This window comes from Neodiprion pinetum, chromosome 2, assembly GCF_021155775.2.
Source record: "Neodiprion pinetum isolate iyNeoPine1 chromosome 2, iyNeoPine1.2, whole genome shotgun sequence".
Lineage (NCBI taxonomy): Eukaryota > Metazoa > Arthropoda > Insecta > Hymenoptera > Diprionidae > Neodiprion > Neodiprion pinetum.
Window position 1 is genome coordinate 9,698,584 of NC_060233.1, and position 23,187 is coordinate 9,721,770.

At 39.4% G+C, this 23,187-nt stretch overlaps 1 protein-coding gene across 3 annotated transcripts in view; it reads left to right on the forward strand.

Moving 5' to 3' along the window:
- Positions 1 to 20,096, forward strand: part of LOC124213455 (UNC93-like protein) — a 60,967-nt gene extending 40,871 nt beyond the window's left edge. For all 3 annotated transcript variants that reach the window (XM_046614840.2, XM_069133220.1, XM_046614841.2), the window contains exons 4-6: positions 455 to 617; positions 6,891 to 7,158; positions 15,681 to 20,096. In XM_046614840.2, coding sequence (XP_046470796.1) covers positions 455 to 617; positions 6,891 to 7,158; positions 15,681 to 16,006 — 757 coding nt within the window. In that variant the 3' untranslated portion in view covers positions 16,007 to 20,096. The remainder of the gene's footprint in view (positions 1 to 454; positions 618 to 6,890; positions 7,159 to 15,680) is intronic.
- Positions 20,097 to 23,187: the final 3,091 nt, after the last annotated feature.

A 23,187-nucleotide genomic window follows, 5' to 3' on the forward strand; every position in this document is an offset into this window, starting at 1 on the left:
ACACACGCTGTATGGTAACTAATGCAAATTCGCGGGTTCTCGCGTATACCGGATTCAAATAGCGAGTCGACTTTTCCCCGGCTGCCGATATAAGTGGCCGCATGTCTACGGACAAGCATGTACGTGTGTTTTTCTTAGAAAAGGAGAAGAGATGCGAGTTTGCATAAATTCGTAATTACGCCGCACCATGTGTGTACGTGTGCGTGCGCGTTTAACGATCGGTTGCCCATATCCTGCCTATCAGCGAGGTCGTCGCAAGGCTGTACCAACACCGATCGATGGATCGTTGGTTGCATACGAGCGGTGTAATTTTATCCAGCCGAGTTTAGCCGCTGCGTTTTGTACCGTTGTAAAGGATTCTCGAGATACCCTATATTTCCCTTCTTTGGTACACCTCGTACACCGCGCACTTTATAGAAAACTTTTTGCTAAATTTATCCGTAACTTGTTTCAGGTACGGTGAAAAACAGCGAAGAGCCGACAGCCAGGAGCTCAGTGGAATCCAACTTCTCTCTGCCACCGCCTATCAGCTCAAAAAACCCTACCAACAACTTCTCATTCCCATCACGGTGTTCATCGGCATTGAACAGGCCTTCATCGGCGCTGAGTATACCCAGGTAAGAATTATCGCACTTTGCAGTGACGATGTCATGACAACAGGTTGACAGAAAGAAGGTAAATGTCGACGAGGAGTCCAACGTTAGATCGAAACACACTGTGCGGCTGATTTTTACCAAATTTTTGACAAGCATCCGATTGGGTCCGAAGCTTTCCGGAAGCTGTGAAGCGAGGCGATGATCGGAACAGCTTCAGGTGTGATCTTGAAAGTCTGAGCTGAGCGTTTGCCCGTCTTGAAGTGGTGTGGATTTACACTGCACGGACGTGTAAATTGCAGGGAACGGGAGTTGAAAGAATTTCGCCATTTACGTTGGTTTTATAAATTGCAAAGATCGTCTAATAATAGTGTATAAGCATGCCTGCAGATGGAACGAGGCTGACTTTGGCTGCACTTTCTAATGCCGTTCGTATATAACTGCGGTGCAATACGGTAAGGCGGATGAATGCATACTTGTACAAGTCCTTGCGCAGAATCACCGTATTCGATGTAAACTGTGGTTAGAAGTAGTTGGGCGGATGCCCGTGAATAAGACGAAGAACTTCTTGGCTTGAGGGAATTAAATCCCTGTCCGCGTATCTTTGGTAGCCACAGGGTGCACGGCGAGCTGTCTTTCTTTTTACCTCTTCACGAACACCGCGGAATGTTCGACAGTTTCTGCAGAAATGTCCGCGTGCTGGCTTTGTTTCAACTCTTCTAGTCGCGAAGTCGTGGCCATTTGCTATTCGACTGTTAATCGATTGGTAGGAAGACTCGAGCGACAGTGAGCGAAATTTCCTGGGAGCTTGGAAAATTTCACCTTGAAAAATTCCAAGTTTTATTATCATAATTTCGATGACACTGAGCCGGATAGAATCATCGGATTTTCATAGAGAATAGGAGAATTCTTAATGTACATTCGCGGATTTTCGCGAAAAGTTTTCTCTTTTGAAGAACAATTCCCATTTCTATTTAACCGTTCCGCGTTATTGTTTAAGCAAATTGGGCGGCGTTATACGTGATGATTTTACGGAAGAAAATAGCGTTCAGATAACTTTGTACGTGACTAATAAGCGCTACGTGTCTTCAGCCCTCAATTGACGTCCCTACTGCAAATACTAGTGGCTACGTCAAACGACACTTGTACGGTATCGTTGCGAGCGTGTAGTAAGTTGTCTTTGTTGGAAATATATCTAGGTGAAATAACAAACAGTAACCCGATGATTCCCGATGGGTATTTTACCGCGAACACAAATTAAACGTCTACCTTGTGTACGTGTATGCCGGAGCGACGACGAAGTAGAGTGTTAAGTACGCATGTTTCTTTATGTTACTCCCGTCAATTAATAATCGAGTTCAAGATGCCGTGCGTATTAGTAGGTAATAACGTTTGGCGAAAATATTTCATTTGGAGATTGTTGTGCAGGTGTATATTTACGTTAGCATACGTGTAAAATACTTATTTTCCTCAAACATCACGTAGAATACAATTGTATGCGACATTTTCTTTCGCCGAACGCGCATCATTAACAGCATGTAATTTTCATTGCAAACATATCGATCTACATGTACACGTGATGAAATAAACTCGATGGAATAATATCAAGATGGCCATCGTTGGCACGCTTGCGATTTTATTTCGTCGATAATATGGTTCTCGCACCTCACAGATTATAAATTGTTATTTCAGGCGAAATGAAACGACGGCAAGAATCATTCCCGCCTAATTTTACCACCTGCAAAAGTACAGAATCAAAAAATTCTGCTCGCGAAGTTCCCGTGCGCCTGTAAGACCGCAACTTGTCCGACGCATTGAAAAATAGAGGAATTTCGATACTAAAAACTGTCACCTTGAAGCCTCCGCCTGTCTTACCCTACTTATAAAGTACCGGCGTGGATTAGCCAGCAGTGGCGCCACAAATATACTGTACATCAGAGTTTCTTGTTTATAACCTACTTCCAGCGCAAAATCCGAAGAAGTTGAACGAATAGAAGATTGGCTCTCGACCCTCCACGTCCGTCTGTCTTCTCATTTTCTCCTTTTGCGTGACTTGGTGGCGCCAGCACTCGCAGGCGAGGCCTCGCGATCCTCGTCGGCGGTAACCTCTCCTCGACTCTGCAGGTGGAAGGAGTTACTCGACGGGAGTCTCAGCAGCGTGCGGCTGTAGCCTTATCGAGTTTTCTTCTTTCTCTTATTCTCTTGGTTTTCTTTTTATTTCACTTCTTCTTGTTTATCCTCTCATTATTCTTCAACTTCTCGCACGGCGTCCGCGACTCGCGGAACGAACGGAAACCCGCCATCTAACACCGTGTCGACTCGAGTCCGCCGCGCCGGTGCTATTTCGAGCGGTTAAGGAATTACTTGGAAATTGTAAATAAGGTAGGAGAATATATGTACGGTAAAAACCTTCGCATTACTTCACCGCAAATCAAGATGGCCGTACAGGTACACCTTGGATATCGCCTGTCGATATAACTGCGCTGAACTTTATTGCCGGGAACTTGCAGGAACCAACCATGTTTCTTTTTATTTAAAATACCGGAAATCAATCAGAGACGCTCTTTGTTGTAAGGGAACAACGTTGCTGAGAAGAAAGAATAAATATTTGCTTAGGATCGTCTATGCAAACGGCAACAAGTCAATGATATCGATGATGGCTGTAGCCTTCCGATACTCATTTAAGTTCATCAATAATTCGGAAACGATGATCTCACGCATCATCATTGCACGAATAGCAATTCATCAGCAAGATAGGTTCGGTTGGACGTTACATGGTTCCAAGTTAAACGATGATCCTGAAAAAGAGTTGCCTTTTCCATCCTGGATACTCAGCGACCTTGAGGATAGAAAAATTTGACCAAAGACCGATGACATTCAGTCATTTCCCTACGACCACGCCGATCGTGAAAATTGCGAAACAGCCAAGTCCGCATTCTCCCAATTTTGTGAAAGTAAACACCATTAACGATCAATATCCAGAGTGCAGGGTCTGGATAGCCTAATCGATGGGTGAAAGATTCTTAGAAGAACGGGAAAGCCCTGAATGGAAAAAACCAGAGATCCGGTGCCGGAGGATATTCCTTGCGATCGGTACGGAGTAAAGAAGGTTATTTTTAGACCTAGTAACGGTAAACATATTGAAAGTACGTCGATGTCCGGCGCCAGTGGAACGCTGTCTGACTTCTGGCGCAAGGGCGCTCTGGGTGCCGAAGACCGATGGCCTGAACGTTGAGGTGGGTACTCGGCCTTTTTCATCAGCTGCGCCTTGGCGGGGTTCGAACGACCCGAGGTATAAATAGACCCCGGAATATCTCGTTCTACGGCGTCGTATCTCCCAGGTTTCAGTGCCTATGGTCAACACTGCGCCGCGTGCACACGTATCGGTGGAACGAAGTTACTGGACATGCAACGTAGGTACCGCAGCTCGGTGTGCATCGACTTAGGCATGCAACTATGTTCTCGAATCGTTGGTTACGGTCGAGTGATGAACAAGTGTGCAAGTTACCAACACTCCAACCTATCTCATCGCCCCTCTACTTTCATCGCGTTACTATCGCTCCTACAGAGCGCCAGCACGAAGTCGAGTGTATCTCGGATACGCCCGGGTCTCCAACAGGGTCTCGCCATCGGTGCGATAGTTGCCAGCCTGTTGCCAACTGCAGCTACCGCTGGACCACTACTCGTTGTCGATTTTTCAATCCTCAGATGACTCCAGGCACGCACCTTACTCTTCTGATCTACCGGACCCTGCAACTTGTCTATGATTCAGCACTGAAACCCGATTCTCCAGTCCATAGTCTCTCGTTACAGAATCTCTAGTTGTAAAGTCTCCGTTCCAAATGTAAGATTCCAATTTCCCCGACGTACGGAGTTCTTCGATATCGTATCCTGTGACGACTACGATCGGAACGCGATGAATTCAACCTGAAATTACAACTACATACGGCATATGTTCATCCACTTGGAGTGCAACTGGAAGTTTGAACTCATTTACTCTACTCTTTGCTTACCGCGTGGAGGTCGGATTATTCAAGTTGCGTAATCGGAATTGCCGTGGGTATATATCATATCCCTGAACTCATGATATAATGGAACAAGATTGTAACGGATTGCAATCGTAATTATTGGGTACCTCTTGGCCTTCTTTTCTTCTCCAGACTGTCGTCCTCCTCGACTCCGTACGAGTTCTATATTTCAGACCGTTTTTCTGGTGGCTTACTGCCGTTCTGGTTCCTCTTCGAGTTGGACACGATTCAGCCACCCACGCACTTGCAAGGACATATGCGTTACGACCGCGGGGCTGCACCCTGCAGGTTGTGTCGACGGTGTGGTACTCTTGCGTGACGAAACGCGTTCGCGACTTACATCATGGCCGGAGGCTCTAGTGGGTCGGTCGAGTCCCTGGTTTGTTGTTTGCAAACGCGATATGAAGCGAAAGTTTGCGCGACCAGCGGCTCAAAGCACTCCTTTAACGCGTTCCTCTCGTACCTACGTGTCCCGATCAAGTATAACAGCCTCACACTCCCCGCCACTTGTTCGCATTTCAGCTCACATCGGACAGCATAGCTGTTTATCCGATCTGCGGTTAACAATAACAACAGCAACAACAATGTGGGGAATGAGAACTTGAAGGACGAGGTTATGAGTGGAATTATCATTTTATGAACTATGAGAATTTAAAAAATTACAAGACGGAAGAGTATTAGCGTTTATTCAATCGCTGGTACATCGACGTTTCTTTGCATGAACGATGATTACGTAAAGATCATGCCGCGAACTCGCCTTCAGCGATATCTCCAAGAGTTTTGCGCCGTTGATACAACGATGAACGCAATTTTTGTAATTATTATATTCGTGATGATCGAGCATGGTCGCTGCAAAACCAGCACCTTAATTACGGTCACGAAACTCTTGTGTACGTTACGTAAGCTCAAAACGTTAGCATTAATCAGTCACTCCGCAGCAGATATAATTCCGTTCCCATTCAAAAGCTGACGTATAAATGTTGGTCTGTCCCCCGACGCGTGCGTCAATCTCTTCTGAAAGAAGATTTTAAACCTGCCCGGCAAAACGAAAAAACTATATTTCAGTATCTAAGATAACAAGCGAGATATCGCTGCTTGAAACAGAAAATTCTGAACAGTCTTGAATACGATGGAAAAACGATCAGCGACGCATATACGACACTTGTGTTTCATATATATATATTTGTTTTTTCTTTCAACGTGAAAAAATAAATTTTAAAACGTTACAGAAGCGTGAATTAATATCGATTATACTGTTAAAGTTTTCGTGAAATACGCAAACCGCAACTTGTGATAAATATGCGAGGGAGGTAACAATAAATAGAGGGATTGTTTGTGCTTTTATAAGTGGTATGAAACGATCTACTTTGTAACCTGATCGCATGCTATACGTAAATACTCACGCACGTGTTGAAAAAATATTTGCAATTGAAATTTGCGTAAAACGTTGTTATACACGTGACTCACTGTAATATGCTCGTTTTTATCATTTACTTGAGAGTAAGATTGGTTTCAGACATACGCGTGACTCAACGATCGTCTTCTTGTTTTATGTATGAATCATCTTTCCATCTGTTGTCAAACAGAAGTTTACAGCCCCTTTTCAAATCCTCGTCACGGCTCGTCTTGAGTTAATTTGCAAAACGTGAATAGGATGAAGCCCTGTTCATAATATAGTCAATTTTATAATCTTGAAGAATTGTAAGGTCTGGATTTCGCTCTTCAATTTCTCAACCGCCAGTGATAAAAATCATACTTTGAATTATGTCATTTTTATCGTACAACGAACCGATTCGTTGCGTTTGTGATTTGTTTATTTCACCGGTGCCTTTTTCTGCGCTGCAAATTTTTCAGCCAATATTTCTGGCAGGGCGCCAAATCATCATTAAATACTTGAAGCCCTGTCACTCGTGTCAGAGACTCAAAGGATGATGTTTCAAAGTCAACGTGAACGTCAGTGTCCGATTCTGACGAGCGAAGGCCGCGACGAGTACTTAGACTTTGGTACCAACAAAGCGGAAGAGTAATGAGAGGAAGAACGCTTTGCCTCGGGTTATCAAAAGGAAGAAAACCGTTTCGTTTCGAACCGTAATTCCATCTGGATAATTCGACCGACTCGAAAATAAAATTAAACGAATGTGTAATAACAGGAGAAGAAGTCTCGTGATTTACGACTTGGTTCTTAATTGTACGCGCTTCAAACCGACGGTTTCTTTTTATATACCGTAGTGTGAACATTAAATGGACTTAATCTGTGTTTCCATTTCAGGCTTACATATCATGTGCGCTTGGAGTACACAAGGTAGGATACGTCATGATGTGTTTTGGCATCGTGAACGCCTGCTGTTCTCTCCTCTTTGGATCCCTGATGAAGTTCGTCGGGAGACAGCCGTTGATGGCCCTTGGCGCCGTCGTTCACGCCGTTCTTATCGGTGTGCTTCTAGTCTGGAGGCCGCATCCCGACAATCCTTACATCTTCTACACCCTTTCGGGTCTCTGGGGAGTCGGCGATGCCGTTTGGCAGACGCAGGTTAACGGTAAGTTCGCTTCGCAATTTTTTATTCAACAAATGAATGGTCTTTAGCTACATATGGAAATCATTTTGAGGCCGGGTTGAAATTCCGTGTTTAAAATGTTTGGAAGGCGGCGAATTCCGAATTTTTTCCTGGGGACACTTCATTGAAAGAATTCAAACTTTGAAGAAACAGCAAAGTTTCGAATGGTTCGAAATCCGACGCTCAAAGTTCCGAAAGTGCGATAATGAGAAAACTTGAATATCTGAAACATCAAAATTTTGAATGATCGAAAATATTCAGTTCTGTGAATTTCTGGTTAGGTGAAATTTCACAACTTTAATCTTTCTTTGTTTTGGATTTTCGGTTTTTCTTACTTTTTACACCCACTCTTTGAGTAAACTACACTGTGTGAGTGTATTTTAACATTCGGAATTTTGCTTTATTTAAATTTTATTTTTTGGAATTTCGCTCCGTCAAAACCTTAATTTTTGGAACTTTGCTCTATCGTAACTTGAATTTTCTTAATCTTGCATTTCGGAACTTTGAGTCGTCTTCTTTCGCGACCATTCGAAATTTTGTTGTTTCTTCAAAGTTTGATTTCTTTACTTCACGTTTAGCCATCACATAATTCGGAAGTGTACACTTTCCGAACTTTTCAAATTCGGAACATCAACCTCGCCTCATGATTTTCACATACATCACGCCCACGTATACACGCATGGATTGTTAAACGATCCACTGTGTTTGTTTATGGTAACTCATCTCGTGAATTTTTTTTTTTCATATATTTCTCATTTCTTCGTCTCTTTCAATTTGTAAGAATTAATCAGAGGTAAAAAAAAAAATAAAATAAAATAAAATTCACTACACACATAATAACTGGTGGGATTCTTTTTTTCTCGGTTATTGAGATTCGTTCACTGTAAGCATGCCTTCAGTAATATCAGGTACTCTCGGTAGCGTGAGACTGAGCCGAGTGGTTCGTATGCATGCAAATTTGGCATTACCATTATACCCGTTTATCCGCAAGCAGTGGCCATAGACGTCGTTTGTATGCCGGTTGCTCTTCTGTTCCACTCGACCCGGACCTCCACCCGGTAAAAAATCTCGTCTTATAAGTCGAACGGCTCGTATCATTAAAATAAGGATGTATCGAGAGTAGGTACGTATGAACGGCTCTAAAAAGTAGCGACGCAAACGAGTTATGAGATCATGGTCCGCATAAAGAGCGACTGAATTGAATGAAAACAATTATTATACCTATTTTGCGCAGGATAGATAACGAAGAGAGCACAAATTTCAAACACAATAGCAAAGTTACCGAATCGTCATCGTTTCATTCGCAAATCGGTTCTCGAAAAATCGTCTGAGACATTTTTTTTCTTTACTTTACAAAGCATTCATTTTTCAATCATGGTCTGTTACATCAATTTCATACAATGTTGTTTATCAATGAACTGTGGCAATGAATCAACACCTCGTCGAAAACGGATGAACGACGCGTGATAACTTTGCGATTCTTGAAAAATGGTTGAATTTAGAGATCATTTTAGGTGAAATTTTAGCATTTCCTATTTGCAATTCAACTTGATTAATTTCGGTGTATAGCGTCTCGCGAGTTTTTGCTATAAGTTTTTCAGTTTCATAAATTCTTCGATCAGACTGTGCAGTTGGACGTGGATTCAAAACGTGAAATAAAATGTATAGAATATCCTCGTAGGATAATTCCTGCCGTGATCACGACGCGTTCGTTTCAAGCTTTCTCTCCGCACAGTGACAAGACAAAAATTGGGCGTTGAATTTGTTTGGTGAGAAAGTTGTGTATCTCCGTCCATCTCCCACTCGTGATTTTGTGCACAAGCATTAAGTGTAAATGATCGGAATAAACTATTTTCGTTACCCATCACGTCCGATTATCCGGTTGTACGAAATCTCATTAGCGGCATGAAGAATCGAGTAGGTTCGTCATTTATCAATGGATTTTGAAAGTCGCGGAAGTCTTTTAACCAGACGGCAATTAAAAGACTCGGCCTACTCTACGGTTCTTAATTTTATCGAGCAAACGCGACGTCCATCTTTCAAACTTTGCGAAAATCATTCGAAACGCTGGAAATATTGTGGAAATTGATTATTCCCGTTTCGGGAGTGACTGCGGCTTATCGGAAACACCTCCGTTACGTAACGTCGTAACGGTAGGTCGTTCATTCGACGCATGAATTTGATACTACAACGATCGTGACGTCGGATAGGTGAAAGAAGGATCACCGGATACACACTTACTCAATACTTACAGGTACGTATCACCGAGTGACCAGAAGTGATCTGTGGTTTTGAAAGGAACTTAAAAGTCCCCTCACGTACCTACCTTACAGACGTCTCGAACAATCTCTGGAGCATGGCTGCTTGGTTCGAACACCTGTTAGCACTTGGGGGTATGATCCTTTTTTTTTCATCGTTTCGAGACCCGCGGCCATGCTCGTGTGTGTCGGTGTAGGTAGTGTAACAGCTATTTTTCCTGCTCTCTTCCCGAAACCCCCCTTTCCTATAACTACGAGCCGTTAGTTTGTTACTGACCTTGATCTCGGTAATGTTTGAGGCAAAAATTTCCGTCACGAATGTGTGTGGATGAAACGTTTGTACCGCCACGCCTATGTCACGTACCATCGGATTACATACTGAGAAAAATTTCATTTGTTACAGTAACTAGAAAAATTCAGTAAAACAGGTACCGTTGAAAAAACTGTTTGAATATCGTTTGAATTACGAAAAACGAGGTACGCCTAACCATTTTGCGGAATTTTTTAATGGAATATATCTCTCTTTACGTGAACAATCGAGTACTTAATCGAAACAGGTGCGTTTTCGAGTTTCTCACATTGTCACTACTTCCGGTCAAAGAATCGTAGCCGCAGCTCAAGTATTGGAACATTGATAATTCCTCGGGACCTTGACCAATATTTACATCATATTTTACACAATCTTCTTCATGCATTTGCATGAAAAATTGTAATTTTATTTCTTTACAACATTCGTTGACATTCAGATGCATGTACCGTATCAAAAAATGCTTAATGTTCATAGGTTAGGTTAGGTTTTTATTTGGAATAACGTCGAGCGGAATATACGTACATTTTTACCGGCTGAATCTTTTAAAAAAGATTCATGAAATCGATCAGAAATAGAAATACGACAAAGTCCGTCGGATCGATACGCTGTAAGAAAACAAGTCTGAAATAAAACAATGACATGTGTCTGTCAAGTTAAATTTGTTTTCCGCGTTGTCACAACGGCCGACTCTGACGCACAATGACGAGATTATATCCGTAAGTATAATATTGATATTTAGGCCCAAGGCGCACGCATTTCGATTACACTTTTTTTTTTTTTTTTTATCATAAATTGAATATTTTATCTCGTCGGACAACGAACCGTGATCACGCACGTACAGAGTTATGCATCATGTACGGTAAGCGCGTTTATTACTTATTATACCGCTAAAAACTTTCTAAACATCAATCAACGATCAGCGTATCGACTGACGATGAGACCCGGATTTCCCCGGACATATAATACCATCACCTTCACGCGCATTGTACCCGAATCATAGAGTATAATAATGCCATCATTATCGCTTATTCCTTCACCTGTTGCGCACTCTACGCGTGTTCCACATCTCCGGTGCGCCTGCGCATTGACAACGCCATCTAGCGGCAGAAAATATCATATCACTCCACAATGTGTTGTATCGAAAAAAAATTCGTTTTCATTCCATATTTTCACGTCACATAACGTGACGAAGGTCTGACAGTCTTCACGAAGTTTTCGTGTCTTTGCATTTGTGTGATTTCACCTAGAACAATCAGCTGATCACCCAGAGCGCCGCCATATTGTTTTGAAGATCGTGCAAGCGTGCGTTCGGCGCGTTTGAATTCGTGATAAAATTCTTTGGATATTGTGGGCAGGTGAAAAACTATGAGAAAAATCAAATCTTCGTAATTTAGTGATTCAATGAGTTCCAAAACTCTGCCATCTTTCCATTAGATACATTGTACAAGAATTTTCGGGTCTCGTGGATAGATTTTTACCACATCATTAATATCACGTCAAAGGTGATATCCGTGCCGGTTTACGGGTGAATGGCGTGTTTTGTCGACGTTGAATGAGGCGGATATCCGTAAAACTGAAACGCTGCTGTTTTATTTTATTTTATTTTTATTTTTTTTTCACTTCGTATATGTACATAGGTATAATACTGAATCGAACAGCGGCATTTTACTTATGCTCATGGCCAATGCGAAGAGATCCGCTATGTATAATATAACCTAATTGTTCCAATTCCGCAAAGTGTGCAGCTGGTTGTTGAACATTCGTGTATGATCGTTATTGCGGGAACTGATTTTTCTCACCGAATAATAAATACCTTCAAAGAACGTATCGCCTTGGTAACGTGAGATAGACATCCGTCAGCATATGTATATATAAATAGATACGTACTACACTTGGGTATAACGCCTAGTTGCATAACTTGACTTCTTTCCTATCGTTATACTCTGTACCATGCATAATGCCGTATCATGTACCTATGGATATGTGAAATAATTCAGCAGCTAGATTCAATCGGTTGATAAAACGTTGATTATTAAACGCGCGTTAACTTTTTTCAAGTATTTGATTTTTTTCCCCTTCACAATATCCCACTTAGAATTGCCCTGCAGGATGTTGGCTATAGAGTATAGAATGTAGAAATTTAACTTCTCGTTTACGTAACCGAATAAATTGACCCTTTTGATTCATGGGTTCTTTATTGTTCTTGTATGCCGAAAAACCAAAAAGCAAAAAAAAAAAAATAAAGGCAAACCCACATTACAGGACCTCTTACTGCTACTTCTTAACAGTAGTGACTTAATAATGATTTAAAATGCTAATAATAAGATCAGTACGTTATAAAAAAATGTTGCATTGTAAATTGTTAGCCATGTTTAAAACCTTTTCAAATTCAATCCATCGTCTTTTCATTTCTTCTTCTTTTTTTTTTTTTTGTTTTTTTATAACGTCTTTTCTTTTCGTTCTTATTCAATGATATACAAGAGTAAAGATTAAGGCTAAGCGATGCTTATTTTGGTTGGATTGCAGATAAACCATGAAATCTTTGAAAGATGTTTCGACTTTGTCTAAAACAAATTTAAAATATATAGTGAACAATAAAATAACAAATAAAAAAATAAAAAAAAAACAGATATCTCTTTCTTTAATAATGACGGTATCAAAAAAGAGGTTCGCGCATTTTCACCGACATAGTAAAATTATTCCTTACGGATGTCAATAACACATGCGCGTATTCAATTAGATTAACTATCATCGTAGTCAGTCGGTTGTACGCTGACACCCACATCCTGCCGTAACTATCTGATTATAATTATTCTCGAGATTCAAAGTCTGCCAGCTGCGTGCGACTTGCGTGTGTGTAAAATATATCCGTGGGCAGTTGTGTTAACTATCATAGCGTTGCTAGGAAATAGAACTGAATCCCCGTGTACGTGTAATTGCGAAGGTTTGTACGTACGATGTATGCAAGCGTGGACCAGAGATTGTTGAACGTAGAGACAACGAAAAAAAAAATCACACGAGATTTATTCCGTTCTTACACTAAACAAGTGCTAATATATACCGAAATCTACATAAGTAGGAGGGCAAAAAACTTTCTTAGGTACAAACGAGAACTTCGTTGCAGGTATGACGTCGGGTTTGTATAGAAAAATTTTCGTTTGATTTCGTTTTTTTTCTTTTTCTTTTTGCCGTAATTTGAACGTATAGCGTCTACTCTACCGGGAATCCTCTATAGCCGATTGTGAGCGGGAGATAAAAAAAATTGACAGACACGTTACTCGTTTCAATTATCATTATCGTTGTAATTATTGCCTACGACTGGAAATTATTTTTAGGTATTCCGTGTAGTGTCGACACTTTGCCTAAAAAAGCGAGAAGATAAGTACGGTAAAGAAATGTATGATAGATTAGCAGACGAGTCTCACGTTGTAAAAAAGTTAGGTTTTTTTAACGTAATTGTTTGAATTTTTTGCTCGTTTTTTTTTCTTTCTTTTCTTATCATTTAAACCGTAAGTATCATCGAATGCGACAAGTATAGAAAATCGCGAATTACTCGATTTTTATTCAGACGGGCGCTATTACAGTACACTGACAAAAATTTCATTCGTTACGGTAAATAGAAAAATTCAGTAAAACAGGTATCGTTAAAACAACTGTCCGAATACCGTTGGAATTACGAAAAACGAGGCACGCCTAACCATTTTGCGCTATCGTCGATCCTTTTTCGGTTATTGCAACGCAAAATCAGTTTCTTCGGTTCACTCTAATTTTTCAGTTAAATAAGGCTTTAACGTCAATTCATTGTTCCACAAGCATTAAATTTTCCCAACAGTTGCAAGAAAATATAGCCAGCAGTGATCGTAATGAGAAAGAATAGCAACGGATATTAGACTTTCCGGTAACAGCTGGAAAACTAATTTTCATTTTCTACCCAGAACTATATTTTTCCATCAACCATCAGGCACTGTTTTAGAATAGTTAGCCATACGTCCACTGTGCAGGTAGGTAATATTGTTAGTTTTAAACGAAAGGCAGGTCAAGGATGGTAAATTCCTCTCGTCGTAGCTCATCAACGCGTCTGCACGGCCAGTTCGTTGTCGAAGAGGCTGACATTATTTTTCATTCTTATTATTCCGTTTCGTTTTTTATTTATCTCCTCTCAAAATATATTCACCAGACAGCCTCGAGCCGGCCACTAGACAAAGAATGCCGATTAGGAGTGCCTTGCTCATCCTTTCGCAGCACGATTCAGATTCAAATTGCGGTATTAAACGTTCCATTGGTTCGATCGTATGTTCTACCAAGATCGATAGAATATACGCACTGTGTAACCTTTGCCACTAGTGATAATTTGCGAACGTTGATGCTAAAATAAAAAAAAAAAAATAAAAAAAAATTAAAAATGACATAAAATAAAAATGAACCGAATCTACGTTCTTGACTCAGCTGAGGACCACCGCAATAGAAGGGGGGGGAAGAAAAACAATAAAATATGGCGGGAAACTATATTTACCGTTTGCGGTATTGTACATTCACGTTATTATATACAGCTCTTTATGCAAATCATATTTTACGCGGTAAATATATAATACATGTATTTTTTTGGTTCGTTTTTTTTTTTTTCCCCTCTACTTCTCTTCCTAACTTTTAACGACCATCTTCTTGGTCGCTGTTAATTCAGCGCGGTTACAAAGTAATTGCTTAATTTCCATAAATCTTGACATGGAATATTAAATATCTTCGAGTCGAATGTCGAGAGCGCGGGATATGCTCATGATTCGAGGTGACAGAACTCACTATTCATCCTAACAACCGTGATGTTTCGACATTAGACATTTTGTTGCGGAACGAAACTTGGAGCCAAATAACCTCAGGGACCCTGGCATATGTCTAGGCAACGGCAAATGAAGCCTATATATTCCATAATTGGTGGTTTGGATCTCCTTGGTCATCTTCCATACTCTCGGGGTCACGACTGGCTCTCGCTAGTCATCCTTTTCTTTTTCTTTTTCTTTTTTTTTTTTCTTTATCAATCAATTTTTGTTCTCGCATTCGACTAATTTACTTCACCTAAATATCACCGGACACCGGAAAGAACGTTTGTGATTTTTTCAATGCCTCAAACTGCGTCCCCTTTGCATTTAAAATTTCACGCAACGTGGTTAATTTGTAACGAACAAATTTTTATACCGATCGTTAAATCGTTGAACGAAATTTTGGCGAGAAAAAAAAAAAAAAAAATTTACGAGGCTATAAGCCGAAAAACCGCGAGTCACAGATTCGTTTTACAGTTACATCATATTTTAAATAATTCTGAAAATTTCAAGCTTCGAGTGTTTCTTCGAATATGCGTTATTATATATTAAACTAAGCGTGTTACATATTTGTCCACTTGTCGTTTTGTTAGTTAAATTTTTTATTTTTTATCGACGAAACGTTCGAAACGATTCTGCAATATCACATTGATGAATAGTACGGAAAAAGTGGGTGACCTCCGTCTGAAATTTGTTGATGTATCATGCTTCGTATGTTTAAACGCTGTGACTGTGCAACGTAATAAATAATACTTAAAATTAAGGATGTCACGAGCGTACAATTTGCTCAGATATTTCTTATACAAATAGTATACTCTTGGAAAATTCAAAATTCAAAAGATGCCATGCGAAGATCAGTTGTAGCTTCGTAACTGTATTTCGTACTGAATTCTACCAAATTTTATAAAATTTTTCATTTTGCATCTCAGTTAACTGAAATCCATGCCCTTAAGATATCGTCCGCTTTGTTATAGCGCAAGAAGTTTATTAAATTTCGAATATAACACAATTATTTGTTTCGACGAATCTTTGGCGTGATGAGGTTAAAGAAAAGAAAAAATACGTTTAACAATTAAATAAATATCTCCTTTTAATTTCGTATTTTCCCCATTCAATTTCCAGGACTTTACGGAACCCTGTTCAGGCGCAACAAAGAGGCTGCCTTCTCAAACTATCGTTTGTGGGAAAGCGCAGGTTTCGTTGTAGCCTACGCGTACAGCACACATTTGTGCGAGCGTATGAAGCTCTACGTGATGCTGACGGTCCTTTTCCTCGGTATTATCGGCTACACAATAGTCGAGCTTCTTCACAGGCGCAAACAGAAGAGACGCAAGGCGTTGGCCGAGGATCCAAAATCGGCCCAGGCTCAGGCCGAGGCCAACAATCCCGAGGAGACCGACGACGAGAAGGACGACATAGACGACGACATAATCATCACCCACCTCTGAGTAACGGATAATGAGTGAAAAAGAAACACACACACACACACACATACGCAAGAAAACAGAAAAGAAAAGAAAATTAAATAAATAAATAAATAAGTAAATAAATAAGTAAATAATAATAACAATAATAGTAGCAACAACAATGAGAAGATGAAAAAGAGACGAGTATATTAATACATGCGTACATAATTGATCGTTGTATACTCATAAAAAAAAAAAAAACAAACAAACAAACAAACAAACACACACACACACACACGCGCGAGTTTATACGAGCAATTATACACAACGCATGTATAAATATTTTATTTATATACCTATGTGTAACCCGCACGCATATTTTATATATGTATATATGTGCACCTTAAATGAAGAGACCCTGGAGCGATTTTATTCTACTACATTTATATTCATCGTTCATAGTGCGTCGTCGTTGTTACAATCATCATCGATCGCTGTATTCATCTTCGTTATCGTAATTTTTTTTTTTTTTTTTTCTTTTCAATCGCGGCATCGATGATCATCCACGTTATAGGGAGGCAGTTTTTCCGCAACCCTCGGATTAATCTCGGACCGCGATTATGATCAGTATTTCGTATATATGTATATACAAAAATGAAAAAACAGTAAAATATATATAAAAAAAAAAAAAAATAAAATAAAAGTAAAAAATAAAGAGGGGTAAACGAATAAATGAAAAAAAATGTATTTTCATCGGTGTTACACGAGAATTGTTGTTGTATGTATATTATAGATAGAAATTATATATTATATATACTCATTTTTCTACCGTCAATCCCGATTGCAGGTAGATTTTTCTTTGGCAGTTTTGTTATCGATGAAACGTCGCTTTTCTTTCCTCGCTATGAACACGAAATAAACATTTATTTCTTATCCGTTCTATGTTATACTATCAATGATCTGAAAACACGTGGAATCCCTCGACTCGATACAACTTTGTACAATGTACGAAATGACAACGAGAATCGTGCGTTGTATGTTAAATTAATTTCAACGTTTGACAAGGTGTATCGAAAGAGAAGGATGGAGATGATCAAAATTCCCAAAATTCAATTCAAAATTATCAAACGAGGTGCTCCAACAAAAAAGCAGGAATAAAAAAAAAAAAAAAAAAAAAAAAAAAAAAAACACCGCTACACTGTGATAAAATTTGACATCTTATCGGCCAACCATATTCGGAGTGTGAAAAGAGGATCGGAGAAGGAGCGGAGACGAGTCGTTAGCAAACGTATATTTTCTCGTTCCAAATCCCACTGTCAGATCAAGATTCTCGAGCGATGATACTTGCGTTACGTGAAAGAGGTAGAGAAGAGAAAAAGGAAACACCCGCGCAGGTGTTTTAATCCACGATAAAAGTCACCTCGGTGTGGAAAAAGGAACGTTAAGAGATTACCTGCCAACAAAATAAACAAATAAATAAATAAAAACCGTGTAACACTATCGGATGGATCCGTCAGTCGGTTAATTCGTTGATCCAAATTCCAAGATTATTACCTATCTCGATCTCTCCGTCCGATTCCTCTAGCTCGGTACACACGCCCGATACAACAATCTCTCAGGACTCCGAGGCTCTGCTAAATAACAATGGTTTAAAAAAAAAATTGAGAAAAAAATTAAAAAAAAAACAAAAACGGTTTGAAAAAAAAGAAGCGCCGTCACGCACGTCCGTGGCGATGGTCGCCGAATCGAGGCCACGAGAGATTTGATTTTTTGGTACATCGAGTAGGCAGCAGCAGCAGCAGCAGCAGCATCGCGTCTGTAAGTCAAGCAGGCATAAAATTCGTCCTCGTGTATCGACGAATGATTGTAATTGCCGAGAGAACGCAACGCGGAGGAAAGGCGAACGAATTGTTATCTTCTCTTTATAACGCGGAAGCGGCCTCTCTGCCTCTCCCGTGTTCATACGTTAATATGCCTTCGTCTTTGCCCGTCTTTGACCTTCGGGAGAAAAGCCGGAGGCGTCTCGCCTTCTTGGTTGCAAAATTGACGCGGTGAAGAAGAATAAAAATAAATAAATAAATGAATAAATAAATAAACCAGGAATTAAAAAATCTAGATCGCTTGCCTAGCGATGATAACCATCGAGCCGGAATAGCAACGCAAAATCTTTGAAACTACGAATCGATCGGATCGAAATCGTTTCATTTACACCGCGGGACGCTGCAAAAAAAACGACCGCGGTTTCTACGCGTCTACGTCCTAATATTTTTCTTTGTAATTTTTTTACTTTGTTTCTTTTTTTTCTTTCTTAATTTTCTTCTTTTCAATTCCCAACACCGCGATAATATCTTTCGGACGAGTTTCATTTTTTTTTTTTTTTCTTGGCCATCTTAAATCCGTTACAATAATTACCATCGACCGTCTATTCCGCGCATAGTCGAGAGTACCTTACAAACACGTCTGTACGTAACGCGGTTTTTGTAACTCCGTGCATGATGCTGCTGAATCGGAGCTGGAGAATGGAACGGACAGCATCGCCTCGGGCATCGGCTAAGATAGAGATTCGAACGGTCGGTTCTGTCCTACCCTCGTTCACCCGACTACGCCGAGACTCTCGCTCCAAGAATATAAATACAGGATTCTTGGTGTTTCTATTGAAATTCTTGAACTTAAGCGAACGGCTTACGCTTCCTGCAATTCCGTTTGTCTATCTGAAAGTTACTTTTTATTTCTACTATTTTACATTTATTTTTAATTTATTTTATTTTATTTTTTTTTTCTTTTAAATCAACTTTACCGCCTCATTACTTATTCCCCTTTCGATACCAGTTTTATCTCATAAGATATAAATATATATTTATTTATATATATATATATATATATATATATATATATATATATGTGTGTACTTTAACGTACGTTTGATTCCGTGTCGTCGTTGCCGACGTGAATCTCGTCGTTCGTCTCTACGTGATAATAAAGAACGAAATCTGTGTCAATTAGATATCGGGCACGTTTTTTTTTTCTTTCTTTTTCTACACGTCACGATTCGAGTAGACTATTCGTTCATATTTTCATTTATTCTCTTGGTTTTTTTCTGTTTTTTTTTCTTGCTTTTTTTATCTTTCAACTCCGCGGATATCCAAAATGTGGTTCACGATTTCGCGTAACAAAATTTATAAACCATCGGATTAGTTTGTTGGTTTCTTTTCTTCAAGAGACACAGACTGCAGCAGTGATTAATCCGTCTATCCTTCGTCGTGACGCAACTCGATAAAGAGAGAGAGAGAGAGAGAGAGAGAGAGAGAGAGAGAGAGAGAGAGAGAGAGAGACGTGTCACAGAACATATGTGATAGACGAAATTCCATGAGAGAACGATCGTGACCTCTGAAACCCGTGTCCGATTCTGGTCCCGATATTTCTTCTTCTTCATCCGCCATTCCCGGTCATGTTCGATATTCTTTTTTCGACTTTTACAGTTTGACGATTACGTAAATGTCAAATTTTACCACTTGATGTAACACGCGCGATATCTTATGTTTTATCCAATTTAACGTAGTGAATCTGCATTTAATCCGGACGACGAGTATCCGTGACATTTCGGTTTGATACTAACTGAACGTACTTTAACTATCGTTTGACTTGTATTAAAATTATCATACATACGAAAATGTACAAGCTACGGTTTCTAAAATGAACACGACATGTGGATATTCCGACGACCTACGAATTGTTTTACAGGCTTCGAGAACTCGGGTCGTGGTATGAAATATGGAGATGACGCGTCTTGTAATAACAGTAATAATTGTATTAATAATATTAATAATAATCATTAATAACGGATATCGTTCGGATTTGCACCTCGAGTATTTCGCTCATTATTATCGATTTATTATATTGCCGTATATTATCATACTATCGATATAGTTATGTACATACATATACAATGCATATACACAACATATCCTGAATGATTCTCACTATTTACATCCATAGAATGGATGTACGAACGCACAATTGATTATATCATATCAAAAAGCACGAACAAATAATCGTGAACGATTTAAGTTTGGTGAAACAAAGAATAAAAAAAAAAAAAAACTTATACGCACGGTGAATTATGTTCTCACAATTGTTCGAAATAGCGAGGATGAATAACGCTATAGGAGTAAAAAATAAAAATCCTGTTTTTCATAAACTCATGATGCTGGTCATTTCGCTTACAGACTATTTTCTGATTGTTGTATAACTTCAGCAAATATTCTTCGAATCTCATTGTCTGTTATTTTCTTAGCCATGGTATGTTTGCCGCATACGACGGACAAAAATTATTGTTGAAATGTCTCCCTTAATAGAGCGATCAAGAGGGGCTGGTGCAACATTTTGTTATTATTATAACTACGATCGTTATATCTCTAAAGTAACTTAGATGTAAAGTATAATAATCATATTGATAATAATTCATACATGCCCATGCTCGTATACGAATTGTGTGCACGTAATTGGTGAATATTGTTGAACATACATATACATACATATATAATGCTAGAAATAAAGATATAATTATACATACATATATATACACATACGATATTTATACCTACAACTAAGTATAATTAACGCGCCTTAATTAATAACAATTTTGCTGACGAGCTAAACGGCGTGTTGAGGGGTTGATATTAACTTTGTTCCGAGTTATCTTGAGCTTATTTCTTATTCGAAAAGGCGACCGATGATTTTATGTTCGTTGATAAGTTTGAATTGTCTCTATGAAATACGATACACGTCACATCCAACTTGAATGCAAAGATTTAAAAGGTATCCCCTTCACGCGCCGCTTTTCAAAGGTGAAAACTTGTTAACGATAAGATTATCTGACCACTGTTACACCGATACACTTCATACATGCCTCTAAGTATGTGTGAGGAATTCAGAGGAGCCTGTAAGTTGAATTACAGTATACATATTATATATACAGTATATACATACACACACACACATATATATATATATAATCCATAATTTAGATCGTATAATATGAGACAATGCTGTGCTGCAACTCGCGTGCTGGCTCTCATAAGCTTTGTACAGTACATATAATATAGATTTTATTTACGTATATACGTACTTACGTAAACTACGAATAAAATAATTGCGTATATTGATAAATTGTTGCATATACTCTACCACAAGAATACTATTGTTAATGTTACGAATATGATTATTGTTATAAGAAATATTGTTTAACTATTATCTTAGCTATGATTATCATTACAATGATTGATCTTACTCTTAATATTATGGATAATATCACGATAAAATTATAAAATGTCTGTTAGATGATTTTAGACAAATATCATTTTATGAAATGGTGGAAAAAAGTATTCATCGGTCGTTGGCTTATCCCTCATCATATCCCAAAATCTCCTGTTTTCCTATCACGTGTTAGAATCTAGAGTTGAGGTAACTTCATGCCATCTTATGAGAATTGTTTGAATAATTTACGTCGTTACCACGTATCGACAATCAATTGAAGAACTGTCGGAAACTTGGATATCGTTTAGTCGAAATCATTGTGAGATTCGGAATCGCGAATATTTTCGCCGAAAATGCGAAAGATTGGCTTTGCTATTTTTTCATTTTTTGGCCGTGAAATTTTCGGTCTTGGATTCGATCCGAATGACCGTTTAATAACCTATTGAATCCCGAGGGACTCAGAAAACGCAGCGAAAACAGCGTGGGATCAACAGGAGAGAGATTACGAAGGAAAAAGCACCTGCTGAAAAATGTCGAAAACACAGGTTCTCGTTTTTCGGCTGTAACTTTTGATGCGTTGATCGCAGCGTATTGAGACTGTGCCCAATCGATTTCTCTCGCAAAATTACGTCGGAATGGTGCATGAAAGAATCCATTCCAGCACTTTTCAAAATCGCGAAAATTTTCGCCAAAAATGCAAAGGGGTTAGCATTGCTTTTTTTTTAGCCGAAAAATTTCAGGTTTCAGATTTGATTTAAATGACCGTTTTCTGATCAATCGGACTTCCAGGAACTCAGAAAACGCAGCGAAAACAGCGTGGGATCAACAGGAGAGAAGTTACGAAGGAAAAAGCACCTGCTGAAAAATGTCGAAAACACAGGTTCTCGTTTTTCGGCTGTAACTTTTGATGCGTTGATCGCAGCGTATTGGGACTGCGCCCAATCGATTTCTCTCGCAAAATTACGTCGGAATGGTGCATAAAAGAATTCATTCCAGCACTTTTCAAAATCGCGAAATCTTTCGCCAAAAATGCAAAGGGGTTAGCCTTGCTTTTTTTTGAGCCGAAAAATTTTAGGTTTCAGATTTGATTCAAATGACCGTTTTCTGATCAATCGGACTTCCAGGACCTCAAAAAACGCAGCGAAAACAGCGTGGGATCAACAGGAGAGAAGTTACGAAGGAAAAAGCACCTGCTGAAAAATGTCGAAAACACTGGTTCTCGTTTTTCGGCTGTAACTTTTGATGCGTTGATCGCAGCGTATTGGGACTGCGCCTAATCGATTTCTCTCGCAAAATTACGTCGGAATGGTGCATGAAAGAATTCATTCCAGCACTTTTCAAAATCGCGAAATCTTTCGCCAAAAATGCAAAGGGGTTAGCCTTGCTTTTTTTTTAGCCGAAAAATTTTAGGTTTCAGATTTGATTCAAATGACCGTTTTCTGATCAATCGGACTTCCAGGAACTCAGAAAACGCAGCGAAAACAGCGTGGGATCAACAGGAGAGAAGTTACGAAGGAAAAAGCACCTGCTGAAAAATGTCGAAAACACTGGTTCTCGTTTTTCGGCTGTAACTTTTGATGCGTTGATCGCAGCGTATTGGGACTGCGCCCAATCGATTTCTCTCGCAAAATTACGTCGGAATGGTGCATGAAAGAATTCATTCCAGCACTTTTTAAAATCGCGAAATCTTTCGCCAAAAATGCAAAGGGGTTAGCCTTGCTTTTTTTTTAGCCGAAAAATTTGAGGTCCCAGATTTGATTTAAATGACCGTTTTCTGATCAATCGAACTCCCAGGAACTCAGAAAACGCAGCGAAAACAGCGTGGGATCAACAGGAGAGAAGTTACGAAGGAAAAAGCACCTGCTGGAAAATGTCGAAAACACAGGTTCTCGTTTTTCGGCTGTCACTTTTGATGCGTTGATCGCAGCGTATTGGGACTGCGCCCAATCGATTTCTCTCGCAAAATT